The 21,988-nt window shown below is 51.4% G+C and overlaps 1 protein-coding gene across 1 annotated transcript in view; it reads left to right on the top strand.

Annotated features, from left to right (window-relative positions):
- The first annotated feature begins 11,830 nt into the window (after nt 1-11,830).
- Nucleotides 11,831-21,988, top strand: part of ADRB2 (adrenoceptor beta 2) — a 34,653-nt gene continuing 24,495 nt past the window's right edge. Inside the window, exon 1 of the mRNA XM_009904719.2 lies at nt 11,831-13,102. Coding sequence (XP_009903021.2) covers nt 11,926-13,102 — 1,177 coding nt within the window. The 5' untranslated portion in view covers nt 11,831-11,925. The remainder of the gene's footprint in view (nt 13,103-21,988) is intronic.

Raw genomic sequence — 21,988 nt, 5'->3', positions numbered from 1 at the left:
CATGAAAGAGCCAAGAACTGGGTCTCATGGGGCTGGGCCAGATGCCTTCATTCCTTCCCCCACGGCAAAGCTCCTGTGAACTGGGGTCTCCCACATCTCTCACAAAAGCTGCTGACTTCACTCATAATGATAATAATAACACAGACTGTGAGGGCTGTTTGGGTAATGAGCTTTACATTCTTGGGGGGAAAGAAAGGTTTGGTGACTTGGCTGGTGAAGCGAGTAATGGAGCCAGGACCCATGACCTCCTGGTCCCACACTCAATCTCAAGGAGAAGGTTATTACTCTTGGCACCAGAGATCAGTGGAAAGCAGCTGCTCTGTGTGCTCTGGACTGTTTTACCTGCTTCAATAAACCCTCCACATCCACCCTGGCTGGGAAATACAACTGCTGAAGTCAAGATGCCAGCAGGTGAAGGATGGAGGTGCTGCTTGTTTTAGTTTCATTTATTTAAAGCCTTATAATTACTTTTCACATGGCTATATTCATTAATATTTATTTTGGACTTCAAGCAGGATTTTCCCTTTAAAAACTGCACCCACTCGAACTCTGCAGCTGCCTTAACTCATGCAGTAGGAATGAACTGAGATTTACAAGGAAAGGGAATGTGTATCTTCCTGTAAAGTGTTTTTGTCTTGTTAGGTCTGTCAACCACAGCCACCTAAAACTCTAAATCTGGACAGAGAGGAGGCTCTTTTTTGCAGATAAAGGGTCTGGAATACACTGTGTGGGATAGTTACAGCTAGTGCAGCAGGTGACAAACACAGCAAACCACCAGGCCTTCTCCATACCTCTGCTCTGCCTGTAAAATCACCCACGGTCTTTTAGCTTTAGACAGTCTCTTTGGAAGCCATTGAAGTTGTTATGGAAACTGTGTAAAGGAGCGAGTTACTCTCACAAGGAAGGCTTCACCTCAAACACCAAAGCCATCTGTGCCCACAGTGCTAGTGGGAAATGGTGCTTGGGCTGCTGAGATGTCCTTGTTCTCTTTCAGCTGTGCAAAAGTAGTTTAGGAGATGAAACCAAGGATGCATTGCAAATATCTGGTGAGAAACAAGGGGTTTTTAAACAGGTGACAGGCAAAAGTTCCCATTTCTGGACCAATGTGCCTCTACCTTGATGTGCACAGCCCTGTGTTGTCATCTCTGGGATGTGAATGCTCCTTCTGTACCACACTGCAAGAGCAGCTGCTGTGCTGGTAAAGGAACAGCCACATTCCCTGTGTGCCCTACACAGGCAGGGATGACATAGTGATAGAGCTGGGAAGTCTGTGTGGTCCTGTCCAGTCACCATTCTGGCTGATACTGTGCAGAGGGAGCTACTGACAGTGACAGGGATGACAGAGGTCCCTCCTTGTGAGTATTTACCCACCGTGCACACGCATCCAGCTGGTTGCTGGTGGTTACACTACAAACGAAAGAGTGATGACTACTGAGCTCATCAACGACAGGGACAGGGACAATACATGGGCTCTTCCTGTGCAAAGGAGGTGGGGTGAGGACAACACAGCACACCAGCTCTCTGCTAGTGTTGGCATATGCTCAAGGAAAGTGCACAGGCTCTTCTAGCTGGCAGACCCCCAGACTGTTTTACTTTAAGGGTGAAGTTGATTAGTTTGACTGCATCTGCTTTTATAGCATCCCCCAAAGATCATAGAATCATAGAATCAACAAGGTTGGAAAAGACCCCAGAGATCACCAAGTCCAGCCCATTACCTAATACCTAACACCTCATGACTAACTAAACCATGGCTTCAAGAGCCATGTCCAACGCCTCCAGGTACAACCCCAGGAGCTTCAGGTATTGTGCTCCTGTTTGCACAGCACAGCTGCCAGGCACAGGCATGACTTTCAGCAAAAGCCTTCAAACCCTGACTCAGAGGGATGTGGCAGCAGTGGGGACAAGAGCTCAGCACAGTGTTCAGGCTGAGAAGCGACTCAGCAGAGGAGCTAGGTGGGCTGCTAGGAAACCCATGGATAAAACCATGGTGACCTGGAGGAGGAGTTCTGCCTCATGAGAGGCCAATGTCATTTCTACCTCCTCTCCTCCTAGCCCTCAGCCCATATCTGCATGTACATCTAGTTCTGTATTTTGGAAATTCAGGATCTCCCTCATTGCATCACCTGCTCCTCCAGGTTTCTGGAACACCTCTCCCTGCTTTCCACTTCCATTGGCGAGTTACACAAGTGATTATGAAACCAAATGGCTTTGACCTTTGAAGTGGGAAATCAATGGCTGGGCAGGGCTCAATTTACTGCAGAAATATTTACAGGCACATCAGGAACATTGTATTAATCTCTTTCATTCTGGGGAGAAGGCAAGGAGCCAGCATATGTTAAACTTCATTCATACGTTAGGATCTTCATTATGACTGTTGGTTTACCAGCCACCTGGCTACAACTCCCTTCAGGTCGTTGTAGAGAGCAATAAGGTTACCCCTGAGCCTCCTCTTCTCCAGGCTAAGCAACCCCAGCTTCCTCAGCCTCTCCTCACAGGGCTGTGCTCCAAACCCCTCCCCAGCTTCGTTGCCCTTCTCTGGACACATTCCAGCAAGTCAACATCTTTCCTAAACTGAGGGGCCCAGAACTAGACACAGGACTCAAGGTGCGGCCTAACCAGTGCAGTGTACAGGGGCAGAATGACCTCCCTGCTCCTGCTGGCCACACTGTTCCTGATACAGGCCAGGATGTCATTGGCCCTCTTGGCCGCCTGGGCACACTGCAGGCTCATGTTCAGCCTACTGTCAACCAGTACCCCCAGGTCCCTCTCTGCCTGGCCGCTCTCCAGCCACTCTGACCCCAGCCTGCAGCACTGCATGGGGTTGCTGTGGCCACCTTTTCTTTTTTGAGCCTTTGGTACTTTCCTGGCGAACTGAGGGAGAGCATGCCTGTTCTCTGGGGAGTGGGCAGGAATTCTGGAGGATACATCCAGGGTTCTCAAAACGTTGAGTCTGTGCCTCCACCAAAGAGGTTAACAGCCTGAGTAGCAGTAAAAACCCAGGCTTGCAGGTTCTCTATTTATTCAACTGGTTGGACTTGCAGCCATTTTTTATCCCAAGCATTCTGCTGTGAGCTGGCTGAAGGGGCGAATTGGAGTTTGCCAAGGTTAATTTTAGTAAGAGACAGCCTTACACCACTTCCCTCAGGGCTAGCTACATTAAAAGGAAGAAAAAAAACCCAACCACAGATTAAAATCACCCAATTATCATACTACAGCAAATAAAAACATTAGCCAAAGATGTAATCTCACGTGCTATTAAAATGCACTAACACAAAATACCATTCCCAGATAGCATCTCCGAGGTGAATGCCACACACAATAGCCCATCTAAAAGTGATTACTTACATTGTTTAAGGAGTTAGAGTGTTTGTTCTGACATTCCAGAGTGGGCTGGGGTGGGTAAAGAGTCTGAGTGGCCATAAGACATGGTGCCTTTCATTTTCACACACTGCTCTGACCTTAGAGTTCATGAATGAGCTAAGAAAATGAGGACTGGATGAAGTATACAAGGTGGGACATGGTGCCTTTCATTTTCACACACTGCTCTGACCTTAGAGTTCGTGAATGAGCTAAGAAAATGAGGACTGGATGAAGTATACAAGGTGGGACACGGTGCCTTTCATTTTCACACACTGCTCTGACCTTAGAGTTCGTGAATGAGCTAAGAAAATGAGGACTGGATGAAGTATACAAGGTGGGACATGGTGCCTTTCATTTTCACACACTGCTCTGACCTTAGAGTTCGTGAATGAGCTAAGAAAATGAGGACTAGATGAAGTATAGAAGGTGGGATACACGATGTGAGCTGGAAGTGTGCTGCAAAGTTCTCCCATGGTTAGGCAAGAAGATGAACAGACTTCACATCAGATGCCAGGCTGAGAGTGGGCAAGCAATATTCAAGTTGCCTACCTCCAGATGTACACATCCCCTTCATATCTTAGTGCCTACTACACTTCTTGCTACTAGACATGGTCTCCAGTGAGGTAGATTTGTTGATGGTAAGCAGCAAAATGAGTATCTTTGGATGTTTCTGGAGATGTTTGTGAACAAGCCTCATTTTCCTCAAAGCATTCACATCTGAAGTCTTCTCCTGTCCCTCAAATCTTGCATAACACAACTATTGCCTGTCTTTTAGGTGTCAGTTAACTCCCATGCTAAGAGTCAGATCTCCATAACCATTCCCACTACAAATGTCCAGTTTCTGTGTAAACCAAGAAGACTAATGGCTACAGGCATTACAAAGAAATGAGACAAGCCTAGGTTCACTCTCAGATCCTTCTGAATTGTGATTTCTTTTTTCCAGCAAGGTGATCAGGGAAAGTATGGGACCATGAATGTTGTAACCACCAAGAAAAACAAACGTTTTTAGCACCACCTTGTAGTGTCCGCTCTAAAAGACCTGACAGGCATTAGTGAATGTCCTCTTCAGATGCTTGGAGGAATAAGGATTAACTTATTCTACTTCACTGAGGGAGAGCAGGTTAAGTGCAGAGTGACTGAAAAGGTCTATGTGATCTAGGAACCAAGGCTTATAGTCTTCTCTTTGCCATTATATGTCTGGAGCACTTGGCCAAGGGTTCAGAAGACGTAGCTTTTTGGGGACTCCATGGCTTTTGAAAGATGTCCACAGGATGGCCAGGCATCTGCTGGCAGTGTGGGCATGACAGACTTGACTACCCATACTCTAACTAGCCAGGGCACCAGAATCTCCAGCATGGGCTGTTCAAATCTGCCTGAGATCTTGGCATTGTGGAAGCCCTTCTTTCTGCACCCTTACTGCTGCTGTCAGTCCTCCTGGCCGTGCACACAGTGCAGAGCTACGGTTAGAGCTCAGCTCCATCTCAACCTGGCCATCTTCTCTTGCACATCTCAGCTCCCCAGCTGGCTCTGTCCTGCCAGGTGCAGGTCACCCAGGTACCAGCTGCTGGCTTGGCTCCAATACATGTCAGTGTAGCTGCTTTCAGACCATGCCTAGAGCCTTGCCCACAGTGGAAAGGGTAATTAAACTAAATTTAAACCTCTCAGATTTGTACCAGATGAAGAGCACACACAAAGCACCCACCATGGCCATGCCACTCTTCTAGTTCTTGAATCATCCCTCAGAGCTGATGGAAAGTTTGGTCTGACCAGCAGCTCTATAAGCTATTTTGGGTTTGATGTGCAGCAGATTTGATAAGAAAGCTCTCAGGAAAAAACAAATTTCCTCTTGGACTCAGCAGAACTGGGCACATATTCCGGCACACACAGTTCCCTTTCCTATAAGCTCATGAAGTAGCCTTCTAAAATTAGGAATGAGAGGTGAAGCTCTGGCCTTGCTGCAAGCAAGGACTTCTATCTCCAGGACCAAGATGTCTTTAGAGGGTCCCTTCCAATCCAATGCAATCTGTGAACCTGCTAATCTGTGACCAGGATTCACTTCAGGGGTACAGTAGACTCTAACTGATGGTGGAGAAGTGAGGAGGGCAGAGGGCCCTGTGTTTCCTGCATTTCTTCTCTGGTGTGTCTCCTATATACATGCCTATTGTCTGAGTCAGAGGTTTACACTGAGTCAGTGCAGGTACCATGCAATGTGCTTCCTGCCTAATGGTGCTGAGCATTGTCTGAGGAGTGCAGAACACCTCACACGACCAAGGGAGGATAGAGGCTGGAAGTGAGAAGCAAGGCACCTCAGTTTGGCCACAACTTGGTGCATGTGTGTTTGAATCAGACTTGTTTGACTCACACTATGAGTGTGTCATTCAGTGTGGCTCCAACCCAAGCTCCCATGAAATATGGGTACATGTATGTATTCTTACCATCTCTGTGGCCCCAGGTGCCTGTGGCACCTGGTTAGTGTCTCCTGTGTGGGGGTAGTGGAGCCAAAGCCATCTGGGTGATGATGGTGTCTGGAGGATGGGCTACAACTACCTGAAGAGAGGTAGTAGCCAGGTGAGGGGTTGGTCTCTTCTCCCAGGCAGCCACCAACAGAACAAGAGGACACAGTCTCAAGCTGTGCCAGGGAGGTTCAGGCTGGATGTTAGGAAGAAGTTCTTCACAGAAAGAGTGATTGGCCATTGGAATGTGCTGCCCAGGGAGGTGATGGAGTCACTATCACTGGAGGTGTTTAGGAAGAGACTGGATGAGGCACTTGGTGCCATGGTTTAGTTGATTAGATGGTGTCAGGTGATAGGTTGAACTTGATGATCTCGAAGGTCTTTTCCAACCTGGTTAATTCTGTTCTATTCTATGCTATGCTATGCTATGCTATTGCTATGCTACTCTATTCTACACTCAAAAATCTCCATTGTTTGGCAACCCCCCCGCTGCAGCCTCATGCTTTGCACCATGCAGGGAAACAAGATACTGGGGAGTGGGTAAGAAAAGCCTGCTGGCAACATGGGCTCAGAGGTCATTGCCAGGGACAAGTCAAAAGGGAGGCTTGGTTTAGAGACAGTGATCTCCTCTGCTTTTGAAAACAATGTTCAGTTATGGGAAAAAGATTAATAATAAGAAAAAATGCCTTGATAACCATCTTTTATCTCTAGCTGTTACTCTGATGCTTTCTTCTGTTTCCTCTGCTGCCCTCATCTTGTGTCATTTTGTAACCTGTATTCACCATCAATATTGATTTACAGGCAAGCAGTTCAGTATTTGACCCAGAGACAATGAATCTCTGATGCTCAGCTGTGCTCCAGCCAGTGTCATGTTCCATATAAAGCTCCTCAGTTTTCACTAGGGTCATTGCTCATATTCAGCAGTTTCCTTTTTATCTTGGTCTAGTCTAAAACCAAAAACAAAACAACAAAAAAAGGACAATAACTGAGTTGCTAAAAATGCCAGTACTCCAGAAGGTAATAGGCATCATCTCCCACACTCAGCAGAGTCACAGGGGTGGGAGATGCACAAAGAGGACCAGAGAAGGATCCTGCCCACCTTGGTGCAAGGTGGTTGATTTCCCCTCATTGCTCCTTTTCCCTTCACACCTCCATGGCACCCTCACAGGGGAGGCTGTGGGCAAATGCTCTCTTTAACATCATTGGCACCTTTCCAAGTGTTGGGGATGGTCCTGTGTCAGATAGCTGCTATCTCAGGCTCTTCATACCACCTGCAGCCCCTGTAATGGAGAAGAGCCCCTCTGTAGCTCTATCCCCCTGCAGAGGCATGTGAAGTGGGCATGGTTCTTGGGAGGGGTGGGAGGTGGGGGCTGAGGACAGCTGTCTGAGGGTGAAGATGGCAGCATCAACCCTGCTGAAAAGAAACAGGAGTGTTTCTGTCCCCTCTGCTGTCCTCCCTGTTGCAGGTGGGTGCCAAAGAGAGCCCTGAGCTTCTCCTTACTGTTGCAGGCTCCTGGAGCAAGGACCAAGCTCCTACCAGATTGTGCAAGAAGCTCCAAAAGAGAAAACAGCAAACAAAACCTGCACTTTATCACTTGACCCCGAATTTCTAATTGCACTGTTGCTCCAAAGAAGCATGAACCAGAGGTGAACAGGGAGCTGTGAATCAGGGGTGGCTCCCCCTCATGGCTTTGAAAACCAGAGAGGAAGAGAAGAGCCAAAAGGTTGCCCTGCTGCTACCAAAGCGGACCTGACAAAAGCTTCCAGACTCCTGCCAAGCTACTTTGAAGCAGGATAATGAGGAAGGCAAAAGCCCCCGGAGGAAAGTAAAGGTGACCTACAGAAATTGTCCATGTCCCTCTTCCCTTGGGCTGGTGAGCTGCTCCAGCACACAGCTCTGCTACAGCACAGCCAAGTGCCTAAAGCTGACCCTGAAAGCCAGGCACAAGCACACAAATGCAGCACAGAAGAGGTGAAAGGCAGAATGAAACCCCTCTGAGCAGGCACTGCCAGAGCATCCAAAGGGTGCCCAGCAAGGCACAGGCCCAAACGGGCTGCTCAGCAGGGGCCAGTCTTAACCAGCAGCCACAGAAAGAGGAATGCTTCCCTCTACGCTCTCTGTGTGCTGCTTCTGCTGCTCTGTGCCCTCCCTGCAGAGACAAGTCAGATACTGTAACTGATCAGTTCTCTGCAAGAAGAGAATTTTAGAGATTCCTCTCCTGCCAAACACTGTGTTGAGCAGTGCCACTTCCAAGTGCTTGCTAAGGGCCTGATCTGGCCAGCTGCTTAATATCAGAGTGCTTTGTGCTTTCCAGCTTGTGATAAGCATCTGGGCAGGCAGAGTTAGGGCCAGCATCCCAGCTAGTCACAGTCCTGGGGAAGGTCTTGCACGACCAAAACCCTGGCTGTTTTTTCCAATCATGTCAGCTGGGCTAATAAAAGTGATTACCTCTTCCTACCAACCCTTTCTCATTGATCCCACAGGCTGTTCTTCAAATGTCACCCAGCAAGGAGGGAGCACACATCCAATTATAAAAAGAGAAAAGATTAGCTTGATGACAAAGCAGCGGGGTCAGTGGTGCTGATATGCTGCAAGAAACAAATTAGATGTGACTGGGTTTGACACCTTCCAAGCCACAGGAACACAGAAGGAGGCATTTTGGGCTGGGCTGAGGTATTTCCCAGCACTATAGGCAGCATAAGAAGTGCAAATGTTCTTCCTAACCCCTCCTCTGAGGTTTGGTGTTATATTTGTCTAAAAAAGAAGCTTTGAATAGGCTGGAAAGCTAACAACTACTCAAAATCCAATAAAGGCAGGAAAACCTCCAATGCAACTCAGACCTTGTGTGGTGAAACTTCCTTTTATGTGGGGCAAATTCCTGCCTTTCATTGGAACCTGTGGTCAATAGTCCCACTTGGTGTGGGTCACTGCATAGCCAAAGGCAGAAATCAGCTCAAGGAATGGGTCCCACCCCACTACACCTCACACAGATGAACAAACATTGCCAACAAGAGCTGCACAATCAAGGGAGAAAAATCAGCCTTTCTCTGCTTCCTCCACCACACTCTGTTAACCAAAGCAGAGGGTCAGGCTTCTTTGAATATAGTACTACAAAGACAAAATATTTAGGTGAAAGCTTGGTTAGCTGATTTCTGTACTGTGGGCCACAGAGAATTCCAGACTACCGAAGCAGGCCTTCAAGAGGGACACAGGACCATTACTGTGGACATGCAGGGTTATGCAGGTGCCTCTGACAAAGCACTTGCTAGGAAGCCGAGAACTTAGCTCTTCCAGAGCTGGCATTTCCCACCAGTTTCACAAGCCTGCTTCTCCTCTTTTCAAGACTCAGGGCTTCATGAAAAGATGAACATTTTTGAGATAACCTTAATGGCTTTTTGAACACTTGGATTTGGTACCAGAGTACTCCCAGATGTTAGCCTATCCCACAGGAACAGCACAGCAAACTTACCAGGTTACCACCTGAGATTTACACCGAGTGCTTTCTAGAACTTCCTGATCAGCTCTTAAATAAGAAGGGGGAACAGATCTGAGGATGACATGCAGTTCCCACACCCTCTGCTTTTCCTTTCCTGTTCTGCTCTTCCACTATTGCATCTCAACTGTACCTCTGCTTTTCCAGCAGCTCCTTGCTGTGCCTCCTCTGCTGGCCCCTGGGGATGTGGGGGCCTGTGTGCATGGGAGCTGGGGAATAGATGCTGCCAGCAAGCCCTCACTGTGCCTGTGTCTGCAGACAGGCCAGACCCTCAGCTGGTGTGAGGGCTGTGAAAGCCACTGGAGTGCCACAGCTTCACAACAGCTGCTTACAGTTGTACCTGTTGGCATGTGTGGGAAATGTATGGCCCCATTTATATCAGCGGTGGAAAAGGGGACACTCCTGACAATTAGCTAGGATTGTTAGTACTGCACATGTGGCTCTTCCAAATGGCTCTGCTTCCCAAAGGCTGCACACCTGCAGCAGGATGGGGTGCCCTGCGGGTCTGTCCACACCTTGGCATTTCTGAAAGCTCTGAAGAGTGCGGATGAAGAAGTGGAGCATGGAAATAGAGCAGAGAAGCAGAGAAGCCACTGGTTGAGGAAGTCCTGCCTAGACAGAAACCTCATGCTGCTGAAACTGTCTTTCACCTCATTTCCTGATTCCAGCACCTCATCCTTCCCCCTCTTCAAACTGCGAAGCTTCCTCTCCATACACTGGGCTCCTCCATAAACAGCCAGGTGCAGGCGGGCTGTGACACACACCTAGGTGGACATGGTGCCGTGCTGGTGGGACAAAGGCTACTCCGCACCACAACCCAGCACCTGCAGCTGGCACCTGACCCTCAGCACCATGGCATGGCCTTGCCACCCGGGAAAAATGAGGTAGAATCGCAAAGTCCCACCAGATTCCAGCAGCAGATGCATTTCAAACTAGATTTCACGCTAATTCTAGCTGAGGAAGTCAGGAGTCCTCCACTGCCTCTGCTGTGGGAGGGCCACAATGCAACACCCAACCAAATGCTGACCTGCAGCTGCTTCTGGTGCAGGCAATGGTGTGGGTGTAAACCCGGGCAAGAGCAAGGTTTTCTATTCCCCCTTTCTGTGGCCTTCAGGCTTCACTGTCACCCCCCCAGCACCCTGGGGCCTGCAAATAGTGTGATGTGTCTGTCAAAGCTGTCAGAGCAGAGCAATGGGCAGAAATGAAACTCCTGTGGTGTTACCTCCCCACAGGCCAAAAGGAAGTTCACAGGATTCCTTAGTCCTTACTTAGCAAATCTGTTTGCTTTGGAGGGAGGTACTGGTGATAATGTCTGGGGCTGACCACATGCCTGGCTGCAGCGTGGCAGCATGCGAGAGTTGTGCAGCATCCTACCTGGCCAGTGCTCCTGGGTCACTTGAGGGGTGTCTGCACCTCTGATCACCTCCAGGATTTCTGACCAGCTCCAGCACATGAATTCATCCCTTGCCCTGGCTGCCTTGGGTGCCAGCTCGGTGCTGGGCTGGAAGTGAAGCCAAAGCAACAGTGTGAGGATGGGAGATGGGAGGGACCATCCTGGTACAAAGTGTCTCCAGTGAGGATGGGGACTCTTGAGAAAGACAAAGTCCAGTGCCCAGCCAGGGACAAAGTCTCTGAGCACCAGTGTCTCCAGGTCCTGGTGCAGGGAGCATAGAGGGTGCACGGGTGGGGTGTGAGGTATGGGGACAACCCAGGGCAGGGAGTGCCTGTGAGGTGTGGGGGTACCTGTGGGACAAAGGAGTGCAGGGACATCCCTGAGGCAAGGAGTACATGTGTGATGCTCTTAGGTGGAAGACATGGGGACATTGCAGAGCAGGCAGTGTGGAGGGGTGCAGGGACGGTGCAAAGTCCAGGGACATCCTGAGATGGCAAGGATGCACGGGCAGGAGGGGTGTGGGGGCATTACAGGTGGGGAACGCTTGGAGCACAGGGACACTGCCGTGGGAAGGGAGGACGCACGTGGCGTGCGAATGCTGTGAGGAGTAGCACAGGTGGGCAGGGGGAGTGTAGAGTTACGACAGGGGGCGAGCACGAGTGAAGCACAGGGACACCGCCTTGGGGCAGGAGCGGGCGAGTGGCGTGGGGACATCATCGGGACGGAGCCTGCCTGGGCAGAGAGAGCGTGGGGACACCACGGGGACGTGGGAACACGCGCGGAGCACAGGGACCCCGCGGTGGGGCAGGAGCGGGCGAGCGGCGCGGGGACACGGCGGGGCCTGAGCCCGCGCGGTCGGGGGTCGCAAGCGGGGCGGGGACGCGCGTGGGACAGGCGGGGGGGTGCGCGGCGCGGGCTGCCATTGGCTGCGGCGGGCTGATGTCACGGAGGGTGTCGCTATAAGCTCCGCGGCGCCTAACGGGCGGCACGAGTCGCGCGGGTGCGCGGCGGGACGGGACAGGAGCGGTGCAGTGCGGTTGTTAAGTCCAGGGGATCCGGTGCGGTCCTGCCCGGTCCGGGGCAGGCACAGCGGGAGCGCCCCCGCGCTCAGCCCGCCCCGCACCTGCCGTCCCATATGCGCGGTTCGCGGCGCAGCGCTGCCGCGAAGGAGCTCTAGGCAAAGCCAAGCCCCCGCCTCCTGCCCCGGGGAGCTGCTGGAGGGGCCATGGCGGGGGTGGCGGGCACCGAGCTGCCCGTCGGCAACGTCAGCGGCAATGAAAGCGCCGCTGACCCCACAGTGTCTCGGGACGTGTGGATGGTGGGCATGGGGATCATCATGTCGGTGATTGTCCTGGCCATCGTCTTCGGCAACGTGCTGGTGATCACTGCCATCGCCCGGTTCCAGCGCCTGCAAACTGTTACCAACTATTTCATCACCTCGCTGGCCTGTGCTGACCTGGTGATGGGGCTGACTGTGGTGCCCTTTGGTGCCAGCCACATCATCATGGAGATGTGGACGTTTGGGAACTTCTGGTGTGAGTTCTGGACGTCCTTGGATGTGCTCTGCGTCACGGCCAGCATTGAGACTCTCTGTGTCATTGCTGTGGACCGGTACTTCGCCATCACCTCTCCTTTCAAGTACCAGAGCTTGCTGACCAAGAGCAAGGCACGTGTGGTCATCCTTGTGGTGTGGGTGGTCTCAGTCCTCACCTCCTTCTTGCCTATCCAAATGCACTGGTACCGGGCAGACAGCACTGAAGCTATCCAGTGCTACGAGAAGGACACATGCTGTGACTTTTTCACCAACCAAGCCTATGCCATTGCCTCCTCCATCATCTCCTTCTATCTGCCACTTGTGGTCATGGTATTTGTGTACGCCAGGGTCTTCCAGGTGGCCAAGAAGCAGTTGCAGAAGATAGACAGGAGTGAGGGGAGATTTCACACCCAGAACAAGGAGCAGGATCAGAAAGGGGGAGCTGGGCATCGTCGTTCCTCCAAGTTCTTCTTGAAGGAGCACAAGGCCCTCAAGACCTTGGGCATCATCATGGGCACCTTCACACTGTGCTGGCTGCCCTTCTTTATTGTCAATATTGTGCATGTCATCCAGGACGACATCATACCCAAGTATGTGTACATCCTCTTGAACTGGTTAGGATATGTCAATTCTGCCTTCAACCCTTTGATCTACTGCCGGAGCCCGGATTTCAGGTATGCCTTCCAGGAGCTCCTGTGCCTCCGCAGGTCCGCTCTGAAGATGTATGCCAATGGCTACTCAAACAGCAACGGCAAAAGTGACTACAATGAGGAAGACAACGGCTACCCCCTGGCAGCGGACAAAACCTGCGAGCTGCTCTGCGAAGAGGGTTCCTTCCCTCACCCCGAGGGCTTTTTGCACTGCAAAGGTATTGTGCCAAGCGCGTAGCGTCGAGAAATGGGGGGCTCTAGCGTGGCACACAGCGGTTATAAAGAGGAGCCAGTCAGCCAGTCGTCTAAGGAGTAACAATCTCCCCCCCACCCCCCCGCTCCCGGTAATAGTAATGAGCCTCTTCTAGATCGCACCTAAAATCTAATGGCTGCGAGAAACCCCAAGCTCGTCAAACCTCCCGCAGACAGGCAAGGGGATGCCTCGGGCAGGCTTGGGTGGCTTCTCGCACACTGCCCGTTCGGGGGCATGACCGTGGGTCCCTGAACAGGAGGGGGGTGTGGGATTTAAGGCTGTGCGCGTCCCCGGAGGAACTTCTGGCCGTGACCGGCGTTGAACTACCTCATGACACCCCCGTTAGCGGCCGCGGCTGCTGCGGAAGCCGGGCTGGAGCTGGGTCTGCACCGCCCGCCCCGGAGGCAGCACCGAGGCCCCGCAGGACCCTTCTCGGTTCCCTCCTCGTAAGCGAGCCGGTGGCTGTTGGACCCCACTGTAGTCCGGCACGGGGGGCTATGCGGAGGTGGCTCCCTGCGGCAGAACCCCGGGGGAGGGGATGCTGGAGTGGGGCTGAAGGCGGCTCGGTGGTGCTGTGTCCGACCCGCGGCTGTTGCCGTCAGTGGGACCGTTTGAACGCCCAGAAACCGGGAAAGCTTATTTTGACAAGCGCTGTAGGACTTTCTGGTAAAATAATAACAGAAATGAATGGAACCGTTTTCTCAGAATGTCAGGCTGTGACTGGGGGTCTCGGGAATGTAGTGCTGGGCAGTCGGGTGAAACGCTGCTACAACCACAGACCATCCCCTGGTTGAGGCTCCAGCCGGAGCCTTCCTACTGCCCCGTTTGCTCAGCGGGAGTCATGGATGACAGTGAGCCGGAGGAGGTGGACTGAGACGGGTTTCCCCTTTCTGTGGCGGACTGAAGGCACGACCCTGGCCGCGGGACGGCCGTAGGTCTGTTAGTTTGGTGGGCGAGGGGTTTTCCTCTCTTTGCTCTGCCTCCCGTCCCCGCGTTGCAGGAGCTGGCGGTGGCAGCGCAGGCGGCGAACTCGGGCCGGCCGGTGTGGACTGTGGGACGGGGACACGGGGGACAGGGACGGGGACACGGGGGACACTGCTGCTGAAGGCTTGCTCTCTGCAAGTCCCTAGCCGTAGGAAATCAGCAGCCGGGGTGGAAAATGGAGCTCCCCCAACCATTGCCTTCACCCGCGGCTGCTGGGTGAGAGGCTGGACCCAAGCACCTGGAGGATGTGTAAGTGCGGGGTCTTTCCAGAAACATTCGTTTGGGTGGAAAGGTTGCTCATGGCACCTGCCTGTGCTCGGTGGAGGCTCTCGGGTGGATGCTTAGACCCCACGTGTGTGCAGGCTTTTCTCCTCCCTGCACAGTTCCATGCATTTGCTCTGCACCTCGAGGATTTTGCTTGCATTGATGCTAGAGACATGATGTAGCCAGTCTGGGGATCGGTGGGTCCCCAGCAGAGTTGGGTTTTGGACATCAGCAGGATGACCTGGAGCTGAGTCCTCTAGGGCCAGTATGTCCCACTGCAGGACAGAGGGGATTTGGGGCAGTGCAGCAAGGCAGCTGGGGAGCTTGGAGGCTGGGAGGGGGAATGGAACAGGTTTTGTGGTTGCCAGCACCCATTTGTAGTCCCTGTGTGGCTCTGGTTTTTTTGTCTGCTTTCAGAAGGACTTGCCCAAAATGTTGGTACCAAAAGGGGCAGCCCCAGGAAGCACTGGAGGAGCATTTGCCCCAGGATCCAGCAGTGTGGGTTGGGGAGTGGGGATTGCTGCTGATCTCTGCTGTGGCAGCTGCAGGTTCAGGGTAGTGAAAAACTCCCCCTCGAGCCCTGCCCCCCCATCCCATGGTAAAGCCCCACCTGGCTTTTGTGGGGCAGAGATCTGGAAACTCCTAGTGCTCCCTTCTTTCTTTCCCAAAGGAGTCCTGATCCTGCTTGGAAATGGTGCTGGGAAGGAGGAACAGCTGTAAGAGCCTTCTCCTCCTCTAGCCCTGTGACAGGTGCTGGCTCAGCTTCACTTGCAGCCTTTCCAGCTCAGCATTACAGCAGAAGCAGTCAATGTGCCGAGAGCCCTTTCTTCCCACCCCTTGCTGCCTGCTTTGGTGCCTGTGCTGGTCAGTGCCCTCACTTGCTCTCTGGGTGGTGTTGTCAGCAGTCGCCAAAGGCCTCTGAGTGTAAGCCGTTGGGCAGATTAGAGGTGAGAGGGCATGAAGAGGTGTGGTGGCATGGAGTGGTGTGCAAGGCCCCAGGCCATCAAAACCATTTGCTCCTCAGATAAACATTAACAGGCTGTGCAAGCAGGGGGAGACCCAGCACAGGACCAAGGCTGGCAATCAGGTGCTGTCTGCTTCAGACTGGACATGGATGGAAAAGTGAGAAGCTGGCGTGCTGTAGAGCTGGTGTAGGTTCACAGAATCAGGTTAAAGATGCGCTTCTGCTTGGTGCAGGCCATGACCATTATGTAGTGTTCAAGAGGAAGTGAAAATTACCCTCTTGATTGTAGAGATTGATACATGCAGTGTTGCTACATCTGCTGTGTTTTCAGCCTTGCCATATTTTGCAATGCCCAGGGATCACGTAGGCAGCAGGTAGCAAGGGCGCAGAGGGAGGTGTCCCACAGTGATAACCAGCTCCTGACTGGGGGCCAGGGCAGCCTCCAGCAGGTTCAGCAGCCAAATTCCCCCTGGCTTTGGGGCAGGAGCCTCTGGCACAAAGAAATACAGTGTCCACTTTTCAGCTGCTGTCTGTACGTTCACTGCTATTAATGATTTGCATTTCAGTAGCACATGCTGTGGACCAGGACTTTGCTGTCCAAATAATTGCTCTGTTTGTTTGGCTGGCTATGTTCATACTTCAGATGTTGTGGCTGTGATGTAGCCAAGTGGCTTATTGCAGAACCACCACAATATCCAGAGTACATGGATGTGGAGGGGACAGAGGACGTTGGGCTGTTTGCACTGGGCAGTTGACCTTGGTACTGCAACGCTCACCTGAGGTGTTAGGAAATGTCAGGCTTGCACTGAAGTCTGGGTGGTGAAGAACAGATTTCTTTCCTCTAAGGCAACATGAGTAAAACTGGTGAAATATGAACTGTGCAGTTCTGGGGGGTGGGGGGTGGGGCAGCTGTAGTTGAAGCAGAAACATTGGAGGAGAAAATACTGTGGCATGACCAAAGCCAAACTGACAGACTTCCCTGTTTCATGGCTGAAAAGGGAGAGCTGTGTACAGAAATCCTGTGGCCCTATTAAAATATTTTATAATAAAATGATGGTTTTATAAATACATGCTGGGCATTAAAACATGGAGCACTGAAGCTGGGATGTTGGCTGCTCAAGTTAGCCACTTTGGCCAAGCAGTTTGTTATTGGTTTTAAGGTCTTAGTCAAAATGAACATCACAAACACAGCTTTTGTGTTGTTACAAAACACTATCCTCGCCCTAGGTCCTGCTTGTGGGTTGGGCAGCTGTAGTTTCCACATCAGGGGCTGCCTTTGCTTTGTCCTCCAAAGCAGGCAGAGTTACGTCAGTCCTCAGCCTTTTGGGAGCGTTCTTGGAGAGCCTTTACCTTCTGGGAAGCCAGGCCTTGAAATACAACCTGCTGCTTGCCCCAGCTCTGTGTGGAAGTGCGAGGGGAGCTGGCAGAGGGGATGGGATCTAGGTGCAAATCCCTACCTGGGAGTGCAACTCAAGCATCTCCTGAGGGCTGGCTGTTCCCAGACCACCTCATATCCCAAACTCTTCAGCAGTTCCTAGTGCACAGCATCACCTGTCAGTGGCTGTCACACTGCTGTCAGAGTGGGCACAAGTGGAGCCTGGCTGTGTCCACCCATGGAGTTAGGTCCACACCTTGCAGCCTCCACCTGTGGATCAGGTGAAGGTGAGACCTCTGCCTAAGGACACTGCTAGAGACTTAAGTTACCAAGTACAAATGTTTGAGAGCAGGCCAGGGATTAGTGGTAGTAGGAAGGAAAGCCTGGCTTCTCCGGAGGGAGCACAGCATGCTCTTCAGCTCTCCCACGTCACAGCCCCTGGGCTTTTCAAAGGGCTTATTTATGTATGTATTTACCATAAGGGGCAGGTTTTTGCCATAGAGGGGAGGGTATTGGCAGCACTGGCTGCAAATAAACAGCTGGCTGCAATCTATCTCCCAGCATCTCTTGCCCTTCTGGCATTACAAAGCTCCTGCTGCCAAACACCCGCACTGGCTAAGGGGAGGGCTTTTGTCTCCATTCCTTTGCCCACAAATGTTTGTTTTCACTGGTGTGATGAATCCATTTCCCAAGGAGATGGGTTTATGAGCATGTTCATTCCTCTGGCAGGAGAGAGGATGGCCTGCCTTGCGTGTTCCTTCCTCTGCTTTCTGTCAGCAGATAGAAAGTGCCCTCCTTGTAAAAGCAGCGAGGAAGCAAAGGGTCCCTGGCCGACTGCAGCACCGCCTGGCTGTGTAGCTGGACGGTGAGGATGGAAAAGGGAGGCAGGGATGGTGTCTGCTGGTCACCAACATCATCCCAGTCCCTCCTCCCAAGCTGCCTCTGCAGAAGCATCCAGCCCTGGTGGAGCACCTTGTATCTCATCTGACCCACATATTTTGCTGACCTGTAAGAGCAGTGTCGGTGTCTGTGCTTCAGGTTTGCGGTGTGTGCGGTGCCCAGTGTGGCTCTCAAAGTTCAAGTGAGCAAGAGCTATTTGGAAAAGCCACTCTGGCCTTGGATGTTGTCCACAGCAGAGAGGTGGTGTGACCTCAGGCTCCCTGAGACCAGTGTTTTGCAAAGATTAAGGTTTCCTTCATTGCTGTTTTTACCCATGTGCTTGGTTTCTCAGTTCCACAAGCGGGACTGCAGCCACCCTTTTGCATGTCCTCCCTGTGCAACAAAGTCTCTTTCAATGTGAAAGCTTGGCTCTTTCTGAGACTTGAACCCAGCAGCCCAAGAATTTCTTTCCCTTGTTATTCTTTACTGGAGCTGTTTAGAGAGCAAGCATTAGTCCTGTCCTAACCTTTCTTCCTAGGGGCAAAGGGAATGTTTTGCAAGGGAACACCCATCCCAGGTTGAGGACACTGTCATTTGACAGCAGGGGTAGCTACACCCTCGTATCAAAGACTTCTTGCAGGGTGCTCTGTTACACCATGGGAACCTGTAGATGCTTTTTTGCCATATTACAGAGTAAGGCAGCAGCATTCTCCCCAGCACTGCCTCTTGGGAAATGCACTGCAGCTGCTCCTCAAGGGCCCAAGCTGCAGCTGGTGGCATGGGCAGACCCTGTGGCACAACTGCTCCCTCTTGCACCCTTGGCCAAAGGACTGAGGCTTGTGTTTGCCCACCACTGAACAAAGTACAGCCAGCTTGGTCAGGAGCACAGATATTTCCCTGGGGTCTTAGTGACACAGCTTGGGCCTCAACAGAGCAGCACATGCTGGAAACTAGAGTTTACACAGAACTTGGAAGGAGGTTATCTCTCCTGCTAAGTGTTGTAAGAGCAGAACAGAGCCCTGATTCCCCTGGATTTGGCAGTGAGTGTCTGCTGGAATTGCTGTATGTAAGGGTGCTGCATCAAGCAGAATATATTGGGGGGCATTAAATAGAGTGGATTTTCTGCTTCCCTATGTATGCAGTGCCAGTTTTCCTCCTATTTTTTCACTCTCCAACATCACTAGTGCCAGTGAATTGGGAAATATTTACTTGTTTACTGTCCTTGGTGAGGTCATTTTTGCACAAGTGCATATATGTTTAGATAGAGGTATGTGTATCTCTTTCCATTACCTATGTACAATGCTCTAGAATGTACATAAATAAGGGAATGTAAAGGTGTTTTGTTGTGATAGATACATACATGGATGGATGGAGATCTGTGTTCTAAAGCTTGAGTATTTATTGCAGGTCCTATTGATTGGCATTGTGTTTAAAAAGAGAGTCTTTATGGTTTGCCTGTAGTCAAGTGTCCTTGCTTAAAGCTGTTTTGCTGGCTGTATTTCCCCCCCTACTCTTCTAATGAATCCCTCAGGACTCACCACCACCTGAACAGCCTGGTGCTTGCAGGGAGGCACACACAGCCTCCTCGAGTGGGCAAAAATTGATCCAGCACTTTGAGCCCTAGAAATGATGAGGAAGTGTGGGTGCTCAGCATCTTGCTGTAAAATGGCTTCTCTGGTTTTCACCTCTTATGTCAGGCTTTGCAGAGAAAGTGTTATTTAAGAGTGCACCTGCTCTTCTGCCTGTTTGGACTTGAAACAGTGGCAGTCTTGCATGCTTCAGCACTCCCCACCAGGGCAGGGCTGCAGAAGCATGGACTAGTACGGCAGAGGGCTTAATCCTCTGTTGCTGGTCACCAGTGCCAGCATTCCTTGCTACTGGGAGGAAACACAGATCTCCAGTGCAGAGACTGTGAGGATGGGAAATGGGGAGCAGTGCAAAATATGTGCAGGGCTTGTCTGTAAAGCCTGGTGCTGTTTCTGCCCTACTCCAGCCCAGAAGCAAGCCCTTGCATTGCAGCAGAAGTGCTTCCTCTCAGCTGTCTTACCTTGCCTGGGATGCACAACACACCCCTCAGCAGAGCTCCTCATTCCTGGCTCAGCACAGTGCAAATGCTATGCTGCAGCTTCTCCAGCTGTACTGGTTTGGACCTTACTCTGGAATTGGGAGTTACTGGGTGAATTGCCCTGCAAGAATGGGAGTGACCTGGACAGAGTGTGGTAGGTCACCACTGCCTCTCCCAGCTTGCTTTATCTCCTAATTAGGACTGGGAAAGCTTCTGGGAGGTCATCTTTGGAAAAGTATCCTAGTCCCCTAGCCTGTTCTCTGTTTCCTGCTGCCCAGCCCTGTTGTCCTGGTGCTCCTACAGCTTCAGGTGGGGGTGAAGAAAGGGCATGGTTAATGTAAAGCAGGATCCCAGCCCAGCATGTTGCAATGATAAGTATTTTGCATTCTTTATGCCACTTAAGAGCGTGATGCTTTCATCACCATTTTCTTGGCAGCAGAGGCCACTGTGTGCTCTGCACATTTTGAGGCTTCCTTCCAGAAAGAAGTGAAGAGTTGCTGTGCAGCTTGGACAGGGAGGATTACACCACCAGGCACTTCCAAAATACAGCAGATGCCCAAATTGTAATAGTGTATGGGTTTGTAACTGTGTGCTTCCAAGAGGTAGAGAGCCCTGGCTAGAAATGCAAGCTGTTGATAACTGCAGGGCTTGTGAAGAAGGAATCAGTCAGATCTTCAGCATCTGTGGAGAGATCCTCAGCTGCTATCCAGCTCCCAATAACCCCATTAAAACAGGACATTCAGACCAGAGGAACATTTCCCATCCCATCATGGAAAGGTGCTTGGTCCCAAGAGACAATTAGAGCCCAGTCCCTGCTTCTCAGCACAGTCTGGGGATTGTCCTGAGGCTCCCAGCATCGATGCCACAGGGAAGGCACAGCCACCCATGTCAGGGCTAGCTGCAGTCTCACAGACATCTCTTCATTGCAGGTGTAGGCAACAGGAGCAGCTGTGAGAGGATCTCTCACCAACCCTAGAGAGAGTCTGAACTCATCTCCCCACTCTAACCACCTCCTGAGCTCCCAGCCCAGTCCCAAGAAATGCATAAACAGCAAATGGCCTCTGGGAAGATCCTGCCAAGTCCTTTCTCCTTCATGTAAATATTTTTTTCCTCTTAAGTGTGTGTGAGTGTGAAAAATCCCTCCTGAACCTTTTTGCAGGGTCCTTCCTCCAAAGCCTGGAAGTCCCATCCTGCTGTACTGGGCTTCTGTCTGGAAATGTATGGCAGTTTTTCCTGAGAAAAACTGGAGCAGAAGCCCTAGATAAGTATCTTGATGTGTTGCCCTGGAAGCAAACAGCTCAGTGGGAGATACACACTTGGTAGAGAGAGGAAGAGTGTCTCATGCAGCAGAGATGGTGGAAGCCCTGATTTACCTGTGTGCAGGGAAGCAGTGTGAGGGATCTGCCTAAGTACCCATTCACTGAGGAATCTGTTCTCATTGTTCAGATGTTCTCTTACTCTCCATTCACCTCACCGTGCTGTCCTGCTTGGGAATGGGTGGGAATAGGCATAGGCTGTCACCCCTGCCTGCCAGCCCTTTGCCTGAGACCACAGGTGAGCTCTGTGTCTCATGAAAATAAGAAGACATTGCTGGTGGTGGTTTCAGAGAGGAAGCACGTTGGCATCGTGACCAGCCTTGCACAAGAGAATGATGCTGAGATAAACCTGCAGGTCTTTTGTAACATCTCATTGTAACCCAGATAGTACTGTGTTGGTCTGGCTCAGCATGGGACAAGCTAGGCTCAAAAGCTGGAGTGCAGAGCTGCTGAGTGTGAAGGGCTACACAAACAGCTTTGTAGCTAAAGAAGAGAAGAAAGAAACAATCTCCTCATGCTCTAAATGAGAAGCACCCCTCCAGCAGCCCAACAGTTTGAAATGGAGAGATGTTGACTTTCTAGGCTGGGTTTTAGGATGGTCTTCCAGGGAAATCTGTTGTACTGGGCCCTGTGATGCCTTTTGTGCCTTTGCACCTTCCCAGGTGCCTTGCTAGGCTCTGTTGCTCAGCTCAGGCAGGATGTCTTTCCACTCAGCTTGCCATATGTGAAAGCTGTCTGTCCTCTGTACAGCCCACCAGGGCACAGGTTTTCCACTGGGATGTGTGCTGCTCTCTTCCTGTGCTAGTGCAGGGCTGCAGTGCACCGGTGTGAGCTGGAGGGTAACTTGTGAAATCAGTCGTGAGGAGGAGTCAGTTAACACTGCATTAACACTGCATGATCTTGAAAGCCTGTTTGTGGCAGGGTCAGTGTCTGCTTGCAGATCTGTGGCATGTAAGGTGAGGAGGGAAGAGGGACACTTGTGGCTGGCCTGGAAGGGTAGGTGT

This window comes from Dryobates pubescens, chromosome 16 (assembly GCF_014839835.1).
Source record: "Dryobates pubescens isolate bDryPub1 chromosome 16, bDryPub1.pri, whole genome shotgun sequence".
Lineage (NCBI taxonomy): Eukaryota > Metazoa > Chordata > Aves > Piciformes > Picidae > Dryobates > Dryobates pubescens.
Note: the sequence above shows the minus strand (reverse complement) of the source record. Positions and strands in the feature narration are given on the sequence as shown.